We start from the raw sequence: 20,966 nt of genomic DNA, 5'->3' as shown, positions 1-20,966 counted from the left end.
GACACTTAGAAACAATATCAGTGTCCATTCTGTTTACAACATGAATATAATCTGGTGAGTTTCAGAATATAAAAGTGGTTCTTTGGAAAGTGACCATACTAATTCCCTTTTTTTCTTTGTTTGCCTAGTGAGAACTCAGCAGAGGTCCTAGCAGTAGATTCTAACAATCAGTCGAAGTCCCCACTGGAGAAGTTTATGGTCAAACTGTGCACTCATCATCAGAAGCAATTCATTCGTGTTCTGAGTGACCTGTACACTGAATCTCAGCCAGGAACTGAGGACCTGCAGCCTTCAGATTCTAGAGCAATGGAGACATCCACTTGCAGTGCTGCCTGTGTCCAGCTAAGCAACAGGCATAAGGAACAGGATGCTGTGTGTCTTGGTAGGAAGTCGCCCTCGTCTGTAGATTCATTCATGGACTCGTCGGGCTCTCATAGCTCTCTACACGTGACTGAACAGATCCCGAAGGAACCTCCTCCTGAGATAATCTCTGTAGATGGAAGAGACAATGCCTTGACTGTTGTCCAGAAAGATTCCCCTGAACTTGCAGCTACTCAACCTAATTCTGGCAGTTCAACAAATAGTTCTGCTCTGGGATACCTCACTGCACCTAATTCTTCCTCAGTGAACTTCCACTACATCTCTAAAAGCTTGGAGGGACAAACCACTGCACAGGAGCAAGACACAAATATGAAAACATGCGAGGATGGTAAAGACCATGTGCAGAGTTCAGCTTTAATAGAAAGTCTAGTTGCAGTAAAAAAGACATCTGAGAATAGTGAAGAGGGCAATAGCTGTATTGTTTCTCAAAGAAATTCATTCAAAGCTTTATCAGAAGAGAGGTGGGACTCAGGGTTTATGGGGAACTCACCTAGAAGTGCTGACAAAGAGAATGCTTTACAGAGTAGCTCAAAAACACCTTTGTGCCAGGATTTAGAGGCAAACGAACAAGATGCAAGGCCAAAGCAAGAGAACCATCTTCACTCGCTAGGAAGAAGTAAGGTGGGTTACCACTCACATCCCAGTGACAAGGCCCAGTTTGATCATTCCAAAGATGGTTGGTTGGTCCCCAGTTCTATGCCAGCTATACACAGAGCATCTAATGGGCATTCAAGAAACAAGATGATATCACCCTCCATCAAGACTGCTCGGAAAAGTAAAAGGGCATCAGGGTTGAGGATAAATGATTATGATAACCAGTGCGATGTTGTTTATATCAGTCAACCAATAACAGAATGCCACTTTGAGACTCAACGATCCCTATTATCTTCTCGGAAAACAGCCAGGAAGAGTACTCGAGGATATTTTTTCAATGGTGATTGTTGTGAACTGCCAACCGTTCGCACCCTGGCCAGAAATTTACACTCCCAGGACAAGGGGAGCTCATCACTGGCGTCAGCAGCAGTGGTGACTCCTAACCCAGACCTTATAGTTCCATCCCCGAGGTGCCTGGTGGATGTGCAGCTTCCTAGAGAAGACAGCCCTGAAGAACCTAGTAAGGAAATAACCTCCCTCAGGGAGAAAAGCAGAGACACTTCACCTGCAAAAGAGTCTCAGGACCCTGAAGTTCGCCCCACGATGAGTGAACCCAATTCTGGCAGTTCCCCTAGGTCAACAGAGACGACAGCATCCAGTGTTCTGTGTCATCTGTCTGGTCACCTCCCTGACAAGGACATGCTGGAAGGCAATAGTGTGGTCTCAGCTCCCACAACAAATGCAGTGTCTTCCCCTGAAAGAGACCAACAACCACGTGCCCTGCTGGATGCAGTGGAGGTGAATGTACTCCAGGACTTCCATCTGCTTCCCACAACTGACAGCATTTCCAGGGAAGGTGGTGAAGACCTTCTGAGGCCTCAGTCTTCTCCAGAAACAGTCAGCAGAGAAGAAAGCCTTCTGTGTTCAGAAAATCAAAGTTCCCCCATGGCCCTGGACCCTCCCCTGAATCTAGGACAGGCTGAGCGCAATCAAAGCATCAGTACCGAGGCCCAGACTGGAGACACTCAGGAGCTAGGCACTGACTCACTCCTGCTGGAAAGCAGCACTTTCAGTAATGAAAATCTTGGTGAGATCGAGGGAGATGAGGGAGGTAAGGCAGCAAGTAGCACAGGACAACTGGAAGAAGTAGACAGTGACTTAAAATATTCTTCAGAAAAAGATATGTGTGGTCCAAACAGTGACTCACCTGAAGAGAATTCAGACAAGAAGAAAAGAGGTAAAAAGTTCCTTGAGACCTCTGACAGGTGCCTAAGAAGTCAACTTTCAGAGTCTTCCTCTGCTGATAGGTGTCTAGGAAATCAAAGTTCAGATTCTTCGTCTGCTTGTCTTGAGGTCCAGGTTTCTAAAAATCCTGGTGCAAAGCATTCTAAAAAAGAAGACTCTGGTGGGACAACACCTGAGGACTTGCCAGCTGACAGTGTCCCTATAGAAGATCTAGAGGACATGGAAAACCTGAATGTCAATGAATGCCCCTCTGAGAGTGATGCAGAGCAGGAGGGTGAAGGAGGTGGGATCATCACAAGGCAGGCTTTTAAAAGCATGCTGGCAAAAGAAGTCCAGAGGGAAGAAGGGGGACCTTTCCCCAACAGTGACCCCAGAACTGCAGTTGGCCAGCCACTGCATGGAGAGAGGCTGGAGATCTATGTCCAGTCCAAGGTGAGTGAGAAAGATGCTCACCTCCCCTCAGAAAGCATGACTTATAAGAGGGACCCAGAGCAATCAAAAGAGAGACCAGGACACAGACCTGCACAAGAGGTGGAGGCAGCTGCAAATGAGGTAGACAGTGAGGACACCCAGCAAAAAGATGATGCCAAGTTTGTTCCATCTGGCTCCTGTGGGATTTCAGGTAGTCAAGGTGAAGACACTGCTGAGCCACCAAAGTTGGTAGCAAGGCCTAAAAGATTGACCTCTTCAACCTACAACCTGAGACACGCTCATTCTCTGGACTCCTTGGATATGATGAAAGTGTCTTCAGAAAAGGAAGGTGCACAAGTAAACCCCATGCCCAGGGAAAGTGAAGGTTTGGAAAGTGCAGACCCCTTAGATGAGGACGATGTGGACACGGTGGTGGATGAACAGCCCAAGTTTGTGGAGTGGTGTGCTGAGGAGGAGAACCAGGAGCTTATCGCCAACTTTAATGCCCAGTACATGAAAGTTCAGAAGGGCTGGATCCAGTTGGAGAAAGAAGCTCAGCCAACAGCAAGAGCAAGAAATAAGTCTGATAAACTGAAGGAGATTTGGAAAAGCAAAAAAAGATCACGGAAATGTAGGGGTGCATTGGAGAGTCAAAGAATTTCCCCTGTTCAGATGCTGTTTATGACCAACTTCAAATTGTCTAATGTTTGCAAGTGGTTTTTAGAGACAACTGAAACACGGTCTCTGGTCATTGTGAAAAAGCTTAATACTCGTCTTCCAGGAGACATCCCCCCTGTCAAGCATCCTCTTCAGAAGTACTCTCCTTCCAGCCTGTATCCTAGTTCACTGCAGGCTGAACGCTTGAAAAAACATTTAAAGAAATTTCCTGGAGCTACTCCTGCTAGGAATAATTGGAAAACACAGAAGCTCTGGGCTAAACTTCGAGAGAGTTCTGACCAAGTAGAGCCAGACAGCAGCAGTGATGTCAGCCTCGGGCCTAATTCTGAAGATAGTGTGGAAGTCAAGGAAGGTAGAAATAGCCATCCTCCCACGAACTCTCCCACTCCAGCCAGCACCCGGATCCTTAGAAAATACTCTAATATCCGAGGGAAGCTCAGAGCCCAGCAACGATTGATAAACACAGACAATACACTAGGTGTGACTTCAGAAACTAAGCAGAGTCGGAAGAGCGTGTGCATCAACCCTCTGATGTCCCCCAAGCTCGCCCTCCAAGTGGGTGCAGACGGCTTTCCTGTTAAGCCCAAGAGTGCTGAAGGAATAAAAGGAAGGAAAGGGAAGCAGATTCCTGAAGTCTTGCTTAAAGCTGAAGGACAGAACAAACGCAAGAGGACAGAAGGCAGCGGTGCTCAGGACAGTAAGGACAGGGGGCCAGCAATGAAAGCTAGCAAAGAAAAGCATGTAGATGGAGCCACCCGCGCCCCTCCTGCTAAGAGGCTGGCCACAAGGGACAAAACTAGCCAGCTGCCCAGAAAGATGTCTCCGAAAGAGAATACAGTGAGGATCCCTAAAAAGCCCTTTCGGAAGAGCTGCCCTTCTTCCAGGAAAGAAAAAGAGAATACAAACAAAAAGCCTACCCAGACCACTGCCTCCTCAGAAGCACTGAGGAAATCTTCAAAACATACAAAGCAAAAGGGGGCCAGTGAATCCCCTTCAAGGCCCCAGAAAGCCACAAACAGGAAATCAAGCAGTGGGAAGACCCGGACCAGACCCTTGACAAAAAACCCAGAAAGCAGGGCAGCCCAGAGAAAACGAAAGCTCAAGGCAAAGATGGACTCTGCCCATAACAAACGAAGGCGACTGGATGCAAAGTGATGGAAGGATGGCAGCCAAGAGAGGAACTGTTGTAGAAGTAACCTTTTATTTTGCATTAACTAAATCTGCTTTTATAAGCTTATCAAGCCTTTCAATTTACAGTTAATAGAGAACACCACAGTTTGAGATCTCAGAAAATGTGTCTCAGGTGGAGAAGGGAACTTACAGAGTCCTTCTCTGAGGCTAAGGGAAGTTATATATTATATTCTGGTTGTTCCTTGGGTTTTAAACTTGGAACCAAGAAGTTTTCGTTTTAAAAAGTACAGTGCCTTATTTATCCTTTTTGTTTTTAAATTTACGAAAGCTAAAAAGCTGATCTATGTGATTAAAGGCTTGTATTTTATACTTGATGCACAAGCACTTGTACTGTAGCCAAGAAGACCACCACCACGCACGAGAAAGGAGCTATCAGCAGCCACCCTGCCCCCTTTGCAAACCACAGCAGAACTTCCCACTCTGTCTTGTTTGTTTTCTGCTTAAGTGATATTTGAAAGCTAAACCAAATCATTTCTATGGTATGTGGAGAATGTAGAAGATTTATATTATCTTAAGAGATTAGTATTTTTGTTGCCCTCTTTTAAAAAATCATGTTCATTTTTGGCCACTCTTCTCACTTTTTTTTTAATCATTTGAGAATATGTTTTTTAAATTGTGTGCCCATGAGACAAAAGATGTGGTACAGTGTTAATTTTGGTGTATGACCTCTAAAAATTATTTGCACCCCCAAACTATTTCTAATGCTTATTATCCATCTTCTTTGGTTTTGGCCTTGCATTCTTGCTACACTCTTTCATTCTGTTTTGGCCAAAAGAAAAAACTTGTTTTCAGCTTGTAATGTAATTTGATGATGATTAGAATGAGAATGACTTCCTTACTTCCTTTCTTACCCAGAGTACTGCCTATTCAGAGAAAGCCAAAATGTTGACAGAGTGTGTGCACACATGCATTTGCATGCATTTGCATGTGGTTATCAGCTGCAAATGTCTCCCAGTCCCAGTTTTACAGTAAAATTCTTTCTTCCTCAGGCAGTGTGTCCATAAGCTAAATAATTAGCACTGGCCGGATGGCTTAAAAGTGGCTCAGTGTCTCCATGAACCCAGTACCACTTTGCCATGAGACTTAGAGAGGTGTGAACAGCATAGTTGTGTAAGATCAGAGCACCCTGGCAGCTGGAGGAAACTGCCAAGCATCTCAAGGGGCCACACCCCTACAAAGAGATAAATGAAGTTCAGCCGGGCTGCTCTATTTTGAATGTACCTGTCTGGAATAGATGTCCATTCAGACTAATTAGTGCAACCCTAGTGATTCAATGCTTACAGTGTCACTCCTGCCCATATCCATGGCTCAGAAGTGGGAACTGCATTATTGTAATTGATGTTTGCCTTTCCTGGGTGGAGCCTGAGACAGGCCCATTAGCTCTACTCGGTGCCTATTACATCACTACCTTGTAACACAGTGCATACTTGACATTTCCATTGGGCCACTCTGCAAACCACTTAGTTGTTAAAAGCTTCAGTCAGCTTTGACATTTTTGTCACCAAAATAGGCTTGTATGGACAGCTGTTGCCCTGTCCTTATTATTTTTTTCATTTAGGTTGTTTCCTATCTTTTTAGATAAACTCACTTTTTCCCCCCATAAAAATCATGATAAAAACAGGCCTTCTACCTATTCTGCTATTCTGTTAAAGGTTTGCTGAATATAATAGAAACTTCTGATAACTGGGTAGGACTGGAGAAGAGCATCTGGTTCGTGAGAAATTGAGTGTTGTGTTGGATTTCACAGAGAGTGAAATTGTCTCTCTTCAGTGAAACCTTTTTTTATTTTAATGTCTCCTCTATCCCATGAGTATTTTTTCCTCCTTCTTTTGATTATCTTTGACCTTGGCCATTCAAGAGCTACCTACTTTAATGAAACTGCTGAGTGTGTGCTGACAACCCTTTCTCAGCATTAAGTTGCACAGAGCATTAATATGTTTTGAATAGGTTCATTTAATCTTTAAAAAATGGTTTTAAGGTTTAAAAGATTATTATTTCAAATAGCTGTCACTGGATATTGTTTTCGTGGTGACTTAAACAACTAAAGTTTGCCATTGTCAGGTATGCTGATTCCTGTATGTATGAGGTGCCCCTTTGGCTGCTTATAGACTACCTTGTAAGGTGCTTGGATTAGGGTAGGGAGCAGAGTGTGTTGGTAAATTGGTGGAACTTTTTCAGTTCCAAGTTTTTAAATTCATTCCCTTTTCTAAATTTGTTTTTATTTTTAAAAGCTGTATTCAAGATAATAGGCTTTTCTCATTCTAGACTGCAGTTAAGGAAGTTAGTGTGTATGTATTTATGTTACACATTTAATGCAGTGAGTCATCTTTAAACAACTTAATACTAGCGACTACCTTTTAAATAGATGGAGATTCTGCAGAATTAGGTCACTTAAAAGTTTTAGAATTGTTTTCATGTTTGTTCAATCTCATTTTTGCCAGTTCAGTTAATTTGCTAATAGAAGAAAGACAACAAAAACAAAACTTGAGGGCTAATTCTGGAAGGCCCTTTTTGCACCTATCACAGATTCTAGAAAAGCTATTGTTCAGGCTTGGCATTGACCCATCTCTTGTTTTCCCTCCTTCCTTTAACCATTTTCAAGTATGTCTTGCCACTAGATACCAAGGCAACCTGTCCCACACTTTGGATTTTAAGTCAGAAAAGCATTCTGCTCCTGGGCCTACCCTCAGTGAAGTGACTGTCCAGTGCTGGAGCTGAATGAGGTCAGTGAGTTTCTGGAGGAACTGGAAGATGTCCAGGAAAGCAGCAATGAAGCTGTACTGTAGCTTCCTGAAAGCCAGGCCCTCTTTGAGAGACCCATTTTCTATCCCTTGAGGTTCCCTGAGTGTGGGAACCTCATAACAGACAAGGGGCTTTGTTGGCCCCTGGGTCTGGAGTCTCATCCCTGGCACTTCCTCAGACACGTACCAGTTTTGCAGTACAGTAGGAAAATTACAAACCTTTCTTTGCTCCTGGGGTTTCCTACATGGAAATGGTACTCATGTCTGTTAGCCACAATCTCTAGTCCCAGGGCTTCCTTACTGAAGATTTCTACACAGTCTTATCTAAAACAATAATCTTAGGCTGTACATTTTGTGCCTGGTTGTTCTACAATGGTTCAGAGAGAAGAGATGCATTTAGTCATCCCTGTTCTTATGTGGTGCTTATTCCTGGAATCCTCTGCACGTTACATAGCACACACGTGAATTTCACCCTGCACAGACAGGTCATCACTTCAAGACAGGTACTTTGACTCTTTCCCACCTTGTGATGGATTCTGTGGTGAGAACAGAAGTTGTCACTCACTTATGGACATAATACCTATTGATTAGTGGACCTTAGAGCCCAGTACACAAGGACAACATGCTATGTGATGCAAGCTGGTGATGCTGTAGTGTTACCGTCTGCAAGTCTGATGCTTATCACAACATTGGAAAATGGGACTGGAGTACCCCAAGGGTCTAGCCCAGGATACAGCCCCATTCCTTTTGGTTTCAGGTTAGCCAGTGCAGGCTTCCTTTTTGGCTTACAGATGATCTGTCAAGGGTCTGCAAACTCTAGGCTGATCACTTGTTTGTGTAAATAAAGTTTTGTTGGAATATAACCATGCCCATTTGTTTACTGATTGTCCCTGGGGCAGATTGAGTAGTTGCAGAAGCAGCCATATGGCCCACAAAGCCTAAAATACTACTCTGGATCTTTTAAGAATAAGTTTGTTGATACCTATTTGAGAAGATGATCCCTTTTCAGGAACAAAACTCTGTTCTTCTTCTACCTCTTTCCTTCCCTGTTCTTTTTTCCCTCTCCTCTTCTCAGTTTTTTCTTTTGTACGTCTTTGTTCCTTCCTTCTTGCTGCAAAGGAGACTTGTCATATTGATGTAGTACATGGACTGCTATCCCTTTAGACTTGAGCAGTACACCTTCCTTTCAGTCACCCATCTTGAGCCTAGAGAGCTAGAACCCTTGAGCAAATGGGATGCAAAATTCTAAAATTATGTTTCCTGAGTTGCCTCCCATTTCACTCCTATAGTCTCTATTCTAGAACAGACTCTGATTTCACTTATTAAAATAAACCAAGGCTTATTTAAAAATTAAATGCTCAAAATTAGTTGAGAGTACTTTAGTTGTACTTTTAGTCCTCTGAACATCACATTTAGATGTGGACAGTCTTTTCATAGAGTGGAAATAAAGTCTGATAACAAACCATAGCATTGTTTATTCTCTGTGTCTGTCTCTTTGTCTCTCTCTCTCTCTCTGTCTCTGTCTCCCTCTACCTCGCCCTCTCCACTTGCTCACTCTCCCTCTCTACTCCTTCTCTCCTTTCCCCTTTCTCCCTCTATCTCTTCCCCTCTCTGTTTCCTCTCTCCCTTCCCTTCTCCCTCTCTTCTAGATATTGAACACAAGGTCACATGCTTGCTAGGAAAATGCTCTACTTACCTCCATCCTAATTTTGAATGATTAGCTGTTACTTTTATGTCTTATGACTTGTTACCCACTGAGATACTAGAAAATGTTTTAAAGTAATGAAATCACTTTTACAATGTATCACATTGCGAAGGCACTCTTCATAGCCAAGCAATAAGAATTTTTCCCCATGCTTGTTCCCAAATCCTTTTCAGGTAAGATAAATGCTTATTATATTTAAAACAATTAGAATTAGACAAAGCCTTTGAGCTTCAATGTAATTAATCCCTCCAAACATCAAGACTCCTGTCATCTGCAAGGGGTGGATGGGCAGCCCTCCAGTGACTGCTTTCCTTTAGATGCCATTCTGCAGAAACTCAAGAACATGCTAAGGCTGTTGCCAGCCTGGGCTTTGCAAGTGCTCTGCTGCACTGTGCCTGAGGGACCACCTTGAGCACTGTGGAGGGTGTCCTTGCTGGTGCTTTTGCACTTGGAATTGAACCAAAGTTGGTCAGTTCCTTCAATTACCTCCTCTTCATCTGATTGACGTTTTCCCAACAGCTTTGATAGTCTCTGCACAGTGCTCAGGAAACAGCCTTCGCTCCAGCCTTCAGGCAGGCAACTGTGCAGAACTGCTGGCCAAAGGAACACAGACACTGAAGCATTCTCACCTGATGGCATCACCCCATTTAACAGGGTTTGGGTCACAAGCTGCATGAAAGCATAGACCATCTGCTTAAAACAGCAACCAGCTGTCCAATGATGAGTAGATTTTGCCTTTTTTTAAGAGAAATTAAAACAGTAACAGATTGTAGGTGACCCACACAGCATACAATATTTACTACCTGACCCTTCACAGCACAAGTTACTGATCCTTACAGTAGTCATTCAAGATCAAGTTGTATGGACAGTTTGGCACAAGTTTTCTTTGTTCCTGTAGTCCAGCATTGCAACAATTCTTTCAGATTTCAGGTGTCTTGCCTGTACATCTTAGTGCATGGCTGCTATTGCATATGATCTCTGAATAATGCTTGTGTGTAAGAAAAAAAGGTATCCTTTGGTAATTGAATATTTGTTGATAATTGTGTACATTTGATCGTATCTACTAGGATATGTAGTGAAAAATTGAAAGTGCAGTCATCCTGATTTTCATGAATCAGAGTGAACTTGACCCCTGTACATTCCACTCCAGCAGCTCTCAACAAGCTATTTGCTAAGTGAACTTACAACCTAGAATGTGCTTCTCCTCAAAAGCACGGGGCCTGTTTGTTTTACTCTTATAAGCCCTCCATTTCTCTCTTGTATCTAGGAGAGATCACTCTCTGAGCTTTGTTCATTACTTGTAAACATAAATGACTGTTTTTTGACTGTAGGAACCTCAACTCCAGACCACACATTGTTTTTGACATACCAGCATGTCAATGGCACCTTGTCAGCACACCAGCAACTTTAGATAGAATAAGTTCAGGGCACTTTGGCCTGGCCAGTGAAGCCTGTCCCTGGTCAGGCCTGAATCACTTCCTCATTTGGGGAGCCATCCTTGGGTACCATGCCCTTCTTCTTTTCTGCATCTTCTGCTCATGCCACCAGCCCCCTTACAGGTGGCATTTTCTCTGGGACAGTCTTCCCTCCCAAGTGCTTCATGAAACACATGTCCCTTCATAATTTTCATAACTTTTTCTTCCAGTATTTAGTGGCTAGGCCCAAATGCCATTCAGTTATCACCATTTTTCCCCCACCCCATTTGTTTTCTATGATCTATGCCTAATGTTGTGTTGTAGCTAATGCTGTAGTGGTTGGGAAATAGTTTGTGGTAAGGATACTATAAAAATAAGATTTGCATAATTTTGTATATTTATATCACAGGGATTGTTGCTAGAGCTACAGTGGTTTGAGGTTATTGATTTCACTGGTGGTTTCTAAGTAGTACTGCATTCTAAGTAGTTCTAGGAGACTGTGTTAGTGGCTAGTTTCAAGTATACAGAATACATATTTATACACACCACTGTGGATTTATTTCATTATGTAAATAATGATATTTTCCTGTTCAGATGCTTCTATACAAAGTATTTATTTTAACAAAATTGTCAAAAGGGCTTTCCAAAAATTGTTCTTTCTTACTATCCGTCCTCCCATCTACCATGCTCAGCTATTGAACCTCCAAACAGCACCATGAAGGCAGAAGGGTGTAGCCTTGAGATCCTCACTGGATTTGGGTAGGTACAACATGGATTGGGACTCTGAGCACTGCTCCCACTGCCTCCCCAGCCCAGAACAAAGTGGAACCCTGCAGTGGCTATTCTCTGCCAGGCATGGCAGAGGATTTGCCTCAAGAGGTCCACTTCTTGTGTGTACCACTGATATATTCACCTCTTCACTTCCTTGGCCTATGTAGGGAAGTGAGCCTTAGTTGTAGCCCTAAGGAAATCTAAGCCCAGAATTGGGCTAGGGAGAAACCACTGGTTGCCTGATGACAGCGTTAAGATGTGTGCTCTAGTCGCACACTCCCAGGTTTGTGAGAAGCACCCTTTTACACTCACCCATGGGAGAGACACATGTCACCTGCACCTTGACAATATTTAGGGGCATCTTGACTTTCCTGCTCCTCCTCCCTGTCAGCAAGCATCTGCAGATGTGGGCCAGTCCCACTTGTAACCCACAGTTACAGAACAAGACTGTCTGTCCTAAGATGGGTTCAGCTTTACTTCTCAGGCGTCCTGGTCTGTAATTGAGAACATCCTGTAGATATAATGGAACCAGTGCTTATGGTCATGGTTCTCTCCCCTATGCCCTACCATCATCTCATTCTGCCTGGCAGGTTGGGCTGAGAACTATAGCTCCAGGACTGCACAAAACCTGGGGATGAGATATGCAGGAATTGTTATTCATTTGAACCATAGTTTGCTTATTTCTTTAGGATCTCCTTTTTTCTAAACAGGTGAGGAGGACACTTAGACAGTGATGCTGGAGAATGTTTTTCTAAGATACTATTTGTAAGCAAATCTGACTTTAAGAGGAAATGTGAACTAGGTGCCAGGGAATTTAGCACTGAACTAGACAGTCAAAACATTTTTAACTTTTGCAGGAAGAAATAGATTTTGCTCTCATCTAGATGTTCATGGGAAGTAATGTAAATAGTTTTCTAAAAATATTTATTACATGTGCTATATACAGATCCATGTTCTGAGTGATGTTGGTTTGCATTGTATTGTAGAAGAATATATTTTGAGCAGTGGACTTCCTTTCGTAACAGTTCATACATGGAGAAAGAGCAAAAGCCAGCAGGTTGAGAGCTGTTTGGGGCATTTGATCTGTAGTATACCATCAAATCCAAGCTTTAATTGCCCCCTCTTCTCATCTGGTTATGTTATATATATTATATATATACAGGCATATGATAAACTGGTCAGTACTCAGGTCTGCAGAGCAGATCTCCAGGTGTTCTTCTGATGTGTTCCCATAAGCAATAAGACCCTAGCTGATGACATGATCTGGGCCCATGTTGGCCCTTGTCTCAGAGTATCGGGTGGGGGTGGATCAGCTCTTGTAAAGCTCTCTTGCCTTTGCCAGAGAGGCTGCTGTACTTGAATTTTTACTTCTGTTTGTCTGTACGCTCCCCCATGTCACAAAACTCCCGCAGTGGACGAGAAATATGCCAGCACCAGACACATCAAAAGTGGACATGTAAATCGAAAAGTTAGCAGTGTTCCATGAATTTTGAAGTTTTCAGAATCTAACTGAGAGAAAGCTCATTTGGCCCTAAAGTAAATATAAGAACTTTTTACATGAGAAAGTGAGTGACCTATTAAATGTCCTTTAGCTATATCTGACCCACCTTTATAAGCCAGCCCATATCCTGTCAGCCTCCTCTGTGCCTGGGCTTGAGAAGTCCACAGCCCTGGTGTCTGGGGCAAGTCCCTCAGGTCAGTGGGGAGAGGCAGTCCCTCTTGTCTCCCAGTGTGCCTGCTCAACAGGCTCCTAAAGGTGTTTGGCAGCCTTTCCTTGTGACTGTCCTAAACTTTGTGAAGAAAAAAAAAAAATGCCCCACCCAGATAACCATTGATAGAAGTAATGTAGTTTTCTAAACTTTTGAAATATGTCTTCTCTTTTGTATTTATGATGGTGTTTGGAATTTTTCACTAGTGTTTTTTAGATTGAAGTGGGTATATTAGTACAAAACTTTCCATTGCTGAGCAAGCAGAGGAAAGACTGTGACCTATATTGTGTGTGGGGGGGGTGACTACTTTGGGGGGAGCATTGTAGATTATGTGGAGGTGAAATAGATTCTGGCCCAGGCTCCTCAAGTCTTTGATACTTTGTAATAAAAATCCTCTTAATAGCCTCACTTATCTCAATAGACGCCTGCTGTTTACCCTCAGGGAACAAATGGTTTTCAAAATTGAGCTCCTCCAAGGTCATTGGCCAGTGCCTGTGTGCACTGGTTGTCTTTGTGAACTCATTATTTTCCCATATGCATTGTGATGTTAAAACATTCAACTCCAACCTGTATTAAAAAGCACAGTCCAGGGTCCTAATTTAGGCTAGAGTCAATGCCTCTGAGGGGCCGGGGGTTCATAGGAGGCCCATGCAATTTAGCTAAAGCTCAGGTGCCATGTTGGATTTTTTATTCTTTTTAGGCCACAACACTTCAGAACAAGTTTAGGGCAGGGGCTGCCAATCCAGCTGTGGATTCAGGGAGCTCTAAGCGAATCTGTCCTATTCCTTTAAAGGTCTTTCTGGTTCCTCCCAGTGTTGTCATTGCTGAGGTCAATCTTGTAGGTGTTCAGATGTGCTCCTTTTGCTGTCTTGTGAGTCTTAACCGGTGTTCCAGATGCCCAAGGACAGGGCCTCAGAAGGGCCTAATCCCTTCCTGGTACCAAGTGTGTGCTCCCATCCCGTGTGAAGGTGGTCCTTCCAAAAGCAGTGAAATTGGGCCTGGATTTCCACTATGTTAGTGAGTGTAGGAAAATACTGTGTCTTTAATGGATGAAAATTCAATGTATGCTGTGAATTTGTTGGTTTGAAACATTGAAAATTTTTCATTAGACAATGTTTACATACCTCACCTGAAGAACCTTTTTGAGAGTGTATATATGAAATTTAAAATATATTAAGTTGCTTTAAAACAATATGTATAGCTATAAAAGTTGGAGTTATTTTAACTTTGAATATGTACCAAGTCTTTTAAATATTGAAATTGTGTAGATTTTTTGTGCTTCTGTGTTTTACTTTCCTGTTAGACCATGTAGGAAACTGTGTTCTTGTTACTGGTAAAGGGGCCCGCACAGAAATCCAAGCTTGAAAGGATTTCCTGTGTTGTTTGAGGTTTTCTTGTTTGGTTTCAAGGGAATGGGGTATGGAGCTAGAGGATGTGTGGGAGGGATTTCTCTAACATTGACATCTATTCCATGAGCTTTTTCAAGGCGCTTATTTTATTGCAGCGTATTAAACTTCTTTGATATTAAAGTGTGTCTGTGTCATCACTGAAGAAGATACAGAATGCATTAAAGCCAGGCATTCAACTTGTAGCCTACTGTCATGTTGTTAAGTAGCCACAGAACCCCAAAAGCAGTGAATGCTCTGTTGCAATCTTGGTGTTGGAGCTTGAAGAAACATTTTGTGCTACTCTGAATCTTAAGTCATTCTGCAAGTTATAGCTAACTTCAGGGAAAAGAAAATGCAATGAATGAATCCATGGGGTTCCCATGACAGGGTTACAAAGCTGCCAGTGTTTCATCCTGAGGGTGGGGAACAGAGTAAAGCTCCTGACCTCAGGCAAGCCAGGATAGGGCTGCCCAGCTTTCTCTGGCCACTGTTGGAGTATAGCAGAATGTCCTTTCAGTGTGACCTGTTTGGTTGTACTTTTCAACTCTGCTGGAAGTGGGTCTAGGTAAAGACCCAGTGGGCCAGTGAGAGTCACTTTCTTTACAAGTTCACCTAACAACTGTAACTAGAAAGATAGCTCAGCAACTGTCAGACCATCCCTGATTGTACTTTAACTCAGAGATTGCAAACTGCTGATCCACAGATGTATTTTGTTTGCCCAACAACATTTTAAATATACATATATTTAAACTATAAATTAACAAAAAGATTGAGATTTTTGACAACCCCCCTCCCCAAAAAATCTGACAAAATTAACTCATGGTAAAAGTCAGCTGGTGTTCAGCAGTTGGGAAAGTTGAGCTCTAGGTCACCACAGTCCACATCTGTGTTGGTTGCCATTTGTCGTCACTCTACAGTAGGGAAATCTGACTCTACTTGCTGCTTTATCAGTTGTGGCAGTAGAAATGATGGGCCTGGAGGGCAATGCCCTCTTGGGTTATTTAGGTGACCTCCTGGCTACCCCAGACACTTGAGCCTGCAATCCAACTTGGCTTTACTTTCTCTCTTATGCCCTGCTCATATTTCCTGCAAAAATCCCTGTTAAGTCTCCAAAGTTAACTATCACCAAGCACTTTCAAGTTGGCCCATGTGCTGTCAGGGTATGGCTCGTGTGACCATCGTCATGGCCCAGATTTCCAGTGGGAAACCAGTCCATGCTCCTGGTATCACAATTCACTATAGCATCAGTTCAGTGACCTTGGGCAGCCTGTCTGCAAGGACCCAGTCTCACTTAACACTCACATCTTTCATCCTACAAAACTCCCAAATTCAGTTTTCTGGAAGCTAATAGGCCCTCCTTTCCTTGCCTCCTTTCTCCTCTAGCTTGGAGACAGGTAGTGACCTTACAGATGATTGAGGCTTTCTGATCTGCTGGCAGCATGCTCTGAACCCCTCAGGGCTGGGTAAAGGTGTGGGGTCTCTAAGAAGCATATAAAATGTTGTTACAGCAAACCCAGTGGGAGATGATGAGCAGCCTCCTCATACTGCATGTGCTGTACCTCACTCTTCCTCACACACACAGGCTCCCAAGAGCTGTAACCTGCTACACCCAGACCCTTCTCCAGGATGGACAAGCCCCGCCAATGCTTTGTGACGTGGCCAAGGTAGAGTCAGGACCCTTGTGCCCTGTGGCGGGGAGGAGGGAATACTGGCAGCGGGAGGCTCATCTCACTGGAGAAAGAAACGAGTGAGGCAGGTCTAAGGGAATCAATGTCATGTTCACATGGAAAACAATAGACGATATCGACATACTCTAAAACAGTCCTTCCAGGGAAAGGGCAGGTGCTGCTCCCTCATGGATATTCTAAGCCAGTCTCTAAGAGTCCATCCAAACAAGACTGCTGAAGCCCCACACAAAAGGTCACAACCACATAGCATTTGAAAATCAAAACAAGACACTGGATGTTGACTTTTAACATATAAAAATACTATAACAAAATGAAATACAAATATATATTAGAATCTGTAAGTATTCTGTATAAAGAGATACTTTCACGGTTAGGCTAACAGCAGGCAAAGAGGAGACAGTCACTTTTCCCATATGGAGCCCCTGTGGCTATCACCAGTAGTGCCCTACAAACACCAGCTCCCTGGGGACTCTCCCTGCTGGCTCTCTCTGGTGCACATTTTATGGAACTAGCCATCTGGAGCCCACGGAGCAAACTGTAGGTCTTTCCCAAGTGGGGGCAAATGCAAAGGTGATTTCTTGAAGGGGTGCTTTCGCGGCAGTCTTCTTCCAGGACTTTATATATAAGACCAAGTGGGAGTAGGCAATGGGAATGAGCAGCCAGGCTGTCAGCGACTTGCAGGTTTCATGGCTAAGGTGGAGAAAATGTTGATCCTGGGGCACGTGGTTCTTTCACTCCTTGATGCTGTCATCTTGACATCAGTTCTCCACAATTCTCCACTCAGCCCAGAACTAGTGTGGAGGGGCCAATGGAGTGGCCTTAGGCTTACATAGTGCTACCTGGGAACCAGCATGCCAGCCTCTCATCTCTCATCCTGTAGCCTTGGAGGAGGGTGGATTCTCTGTCTGCAGGCACCCAGTCATTGTCCCTCAAGCCTAGGACTTGGCTTCTCTGGAGCCATGGGGAATGGTGGTGACTGGGAAGCAAAATTTCCTGAGGGATGCTGAGTGCAGAACATCTTGAAGGAGCAAGCTAGCTGCCCTTGAACTTTTCTGCCCTACACAGCCTGGTACAGCTGCTCGCCAGGGTCCCACGGTGACCTAGAAACTTGGAGTGAGAAGGGATGCTGTGCAGCCCTTGGGAGAAGCCCTAAGAGGCCCAAGCCTGTACTTGGAGGGTGGGGATAGGTGATGTGGCCTTGCTCAGAGCTGCAAGAAAAGGGTCTGGCCCCTGGTGAAAGGCAGATCCAGCCATCAGGACATTTCTCTGTTAGGGCAGAGCCCTCTTCTCATCCCAGGGTCTCACAACTCACACTGGCCAGTGCCTGTGTGATGGAACATATCAGGCTCCCATAGCTGCAGAAGGCTCATGCCCTCCACTGATCAGCGCCAAGGGCTCGTCTCCCTGCCCACAAGAATAAGTACAAAGCCACTCCAACCGCCCCCTCACCCTTCCCCAGATGAAGAGAGCTAGGGGATGGACATGCTCACCCACGTGTCCACTGGGACTCCCCCAAGGCTAACCCTCTGGGAAGATATCTGAGAAAGGAGAGGATGATCTTCCTCACTTCAGTCAACTCTATGTTAGATTCAAAACTCTTTCTACCTTCCACTGTGCGTGGAAGAGCAGCCCTTGACAATTGTGTATCCAGTGACTCTTTAAACACAGAACTTTTGTTGCAAATATCCAGGGTGAGAAGCCACAGCCCAGGCCAGGGGCTGTGGCTGAAGCCCACTCCTGGGTCACTCTTCCTGGGCATCCTGGTGGCTCCCACATTGCTCAAGGAGCAGTTCATGTCTGCCCACCCGCAAGGGCAGAACAGCACAGTGTCCATCCCTTGGTTAGGCACAAAATACTTATGTGATCAATGAGAATGGGTCTTCTAACGCCTCAAGCCCCCCTCTTCCGAGAGCACAATGGGAAGGGCTACGAAGACTCTTTTCTCAGCCCACCTCCCCATCTTATAACTGAGGATCCTGGGACCCATGTGGGAGGAAGTCTGCCCAGAGTGATAGCGCAGAATCTCCCTAATGTCTGTACCACCTGCCTCCCACCAGCTCTACTGGCCTCACTGTAAGGAGCTGAGCCATCCTCCACGGGAGCCCCCCTCCCTCCCTCCATACACACCCCATCCCTATGCCAGGGGCTCAACCAGAAGTTTGTAGCTGGCCAGTGGCTGGAGAAGAACAGGCCCAATGCCTCTGCTGTGGCTAGTGATGTTTATTCCCCTGGAGCCAAGAAGCCCTGCCCTCTTTGGTGGGGTTCCCAAGCACCCCAAGGCCACTTCTCCACAAGAACCCCTTCCTAAAAGCCACTAGGGTCATCCTAACTCCGGGATTCAGAGGTCTGATCCTAAGCCGTGGGGCAGCTGGCCCAGGGGTTAATTATCAGCCTCTTCCCTGGCAGATCTGCAGCCGCAGAAGCCGGGCTGGCTGCCCCAGGAAAAGCTAGCTTCAGAGGGGCAAGGGGAACACTGATTTGGGAAGGAGTTAGTCCCCTTCTTCATTTCAGGTAGCAGGCCAAGAGGGGTGTCACCAGTCTGCCCTTCGTGGCCCGACCTCATGCACACATTCATTCAACAAGTATTTATTAAGCGCCTATTTGTGCAAGGCACTTCCGGAGAGGGTATCCGCAGCTCGGGCTTCGCCCCTCTGCCTCGGCAGCGACGCAGTCTACTGGAAAGCCTGCTCGGTGCCCACGTGCCCGCCAGGGCCCAGGCGCTGTCCTGGTGATGCCCACACCCCAACCCAGCTGCCGGCCGCTCTGCCCGCGCCGCCGCGCCCGCCGCTCCACGCCGCGCTATGCGCAGGGGCTACAGCCGCACTTGGTGGGCTTCACCACCTCCTCCGCAAAAGAGGTCCCGTCGCTGCACTCGAAGGTGAGCTTCCTCCGCTTCAGCCGCAGGCCTTGGCAGCAGCCCTGGCCTGGGCATGCGCCCCGACACTCCACCCACGACAGTGGGCGCGTGGTCTGGCAGATGGCATAGCCCCTCTGGACCCGATGAAAGTCCCGGATAGGGTCCCCCCGGCATTCAGACTCTGGATGGGACAGACACCAAGAGAGAGCCTCAGGGCACACCCATGGGAAGCAGGAGGAGGCAGGCAGCATCTTGGGAGGGGTCAGGTGCAGTCACACCACTGTGTCCTCAGCATCCCCCACCTCCCGCGCATGCTTCCTCCCGGGCCCACAGTGTGGTGAGGGGGAAGAAGAGAATGTCCAGCTGCTGGGGCCCTACAGGCCTGAGTGGTTCCGACTATGGAGGTGTTTAGGATCTGAGGCCTGAAGGCCATGACATAGAAAGAATCATGCTGGGGATGGGATGGCCTTAAGGTCTGGATTTCTCCAGCTTCCCTCGCCTAGCCTCAGCAGTCTGGATTCCAGCCAAAGCATTTTGGTCAAGCAGGCCAGGGAGGGCCTGGGAAGGGCCACTTCCAAGTACTGCGCTGACAGGGCCAGAAGCTGTTAAGTGGGTGGTCTCTTCTGTAAGGAGAGATCTCAGCCAGATAGGGCAGTGCCCTAGGTAAGGGAACTGCAGAGCAGGCTAGGCCCTGGAGAGAAGGGAGGGGTGGGACTCAGTGCCCAGAGGGTGGTCACACCCTGACAGTAGGCACCTAAGGTGAGGAGGGAAAGGATGAGGAGAGAGGAGTGGGTTGCTGAGGTTGGGAGAAAGAAAAGAGCAAGTTGTTAAAGCAAGTAGTGGGGCAGGACCCTGCAGATGGCATGTCAGGAGAGGGGCCCCTGACCTTGCTCACACAGCTTGCCCGAAAAGCCAGGATCACACACACAATGTGCCCCCTTGGTGGCCGAGGCCTGGCAGTGGCCATGCTGGCACTGCAGGCCCCTGCAGGGCTCTGTGGCCGCCCCAGCCTGGTTGCACAGGGCCCCTGAGTACCCATCCTGGCACTGGCAGCTGTAGGAAAGAGCGTCGAGGGGCACACATTTGCCATGGACACACCTGGAGGGGACAGAAAAGGCACTGTGAGGACAGGACAACCCAAAGCCCAGCCCAAAGGGTCCCACCCCTCCCACCCTTGACTTATAAGACTTTATTCTAGCAAAGGGAACAAAATGACATTCTGTTTGTTCTGTCTTTGAAAACCAGAAAAGAAAAAAAAAAAAAAGTGTTAGGCACAAGCTCCAATTGGAGGATTGCTTGTGAAGCAAGCCCTCACCATAGGCAAGTGGAACTTGTAGGGAAGGAAAGGGCAGTTGTGGGGATTCAGGGCTCCCTCTGCCCACCCCAGGCTCACTTGTGGCCATGGCAGGGGCCATCAGCTGGCTGGTCACAGTGCATGCCCCCCCAGCCAGCCTCACAGTGGCACACAGGCCCCGGGGTGGCATTGGGCTGGCAGATGCCATGAAGACAAAAGAGCTTGCGACAGGGCTCACAGCCCGGCACCACGCCTGGCTTCATCTGCGTCTTGGTAAAGTCCTGCAGCTCGTTGTTGATGTACAGGTTTCGGATGCAGCCATGGAAGCTGGTGCCATTGAGGATCTGCCATAGGCGGAAGGCAGCCGAGTTCACATCCACAGGCATCCCTGAGGTGGATGAGGAGCAAAGCCAGACTGAGTCAGGCACAGACCATGCCTGGCACCCACCCCCAAGATCTGCTGGTCAGCTCCATAATGTCCTCTCTTGCCCTCAGCCTCTGTCCTCTCTGCGAAGGTCCTCCGTCACCCTGGAGGGTGAGTCTCCTTTCCCAGAAGAAGTGGAAAAGTTGCTTCCTCTGGGGTCAGAGCTGGGGTGTCAAACCTGACATGGCCAGCTGATGAGTGAGACTCTGGGGTACCTTTATCCCAAGTCTGGCTGCCCTTACCCAGGGCTCCTTCCTTCCCTGTGGGACACCAGCTTTAATCCCCAGATACTCCAGCTTAAGCAAAGGACCTGGTCCTTGAACTCATGTGCAAGGCACTGTGTCACCTGCTTTTGTTCCCATAGCTTCCCAGCAACCTTGAGGTAGGGCTGCTTGTCCCCATGTGACAGATACCCAGCGACTGCCTGAAGTTGCTCAACTAGTAAGGTCAGAGCTGTGATCAGCAGCTGGGCTG

At 46.3% G+C, this 20,966-nt stretch overlaps 2 protein-coding genes across 9 annotated transcripts in view; one reads left to right on the top strand and one right to left on the bottom strand.

Annotated features, from left to right (window-relative positions):
- Positions 1–14,370, top strand: part of Lcor (ligand dependent nuclear receptor corepressor) — a 126,483-nt gene extending 112,113 nt beyond the window's left edge. For all 8 annotated transcript variants that reach the window (XM_074078621.1, XM_074078616.1, XM_074078620.1 and 5 more), the window contains one exon: positions 129–14,370. In XM_074078621.1, the coding sequence (XP_073934722.1) occupies positions 129–4,464 (4,336 nt within the window). In that variant the 3' untranslated portion in view covers positions 4,465–14,370. The remainder of the gene's footprint in view (positions 1–128) is intronic.
- Positions 14,371–15,988: 1,618 nt separating this feature from the next.
- The window catches only part of Slit1 (slit guidance ligand 1), a 165,100-nt gene continuing 160,122 nt past the window's right edge, over positions 15,989–20,966 (bottom strand). Inside the window, exons 35-37 of the mRNA XM_074078625.1 lie at positions 20,168–20,456; positions 19,661–19,872; positions 15,989–18,955 (exon numbers count right to left, since the gene is read on the bottom strand). Of these exons, the coding sequence (XP_073934726.1) occupies positions 18,717–18,955; positions 19,661–19,872; positions 20,168–20,456 (740 nt within the window). The 3' untranslated portion in view covers positions 15,989–18,716. The remainder of the gene's footprint in view (positions 18,956–19,660; positions 19,873–20,167; positions 20,457–20,966) is intronic.

Source organism: Castor canadensis, chromosome 7 (assembly GCF_047511655.1).
Source record: "Castor canadensis chromosome 7, mCasCan1.hap1v2, whole genome shotgun sequence".
NCBI classification, from domain to species: Eukaryota; Metazoa; Chordata; class Mammalia; order Rodentia; family Castoridae; genus Castor; species Castor canadensis.
This window is presented reverse-complemented; position numbering and strand designations above follow the sequence as displayed.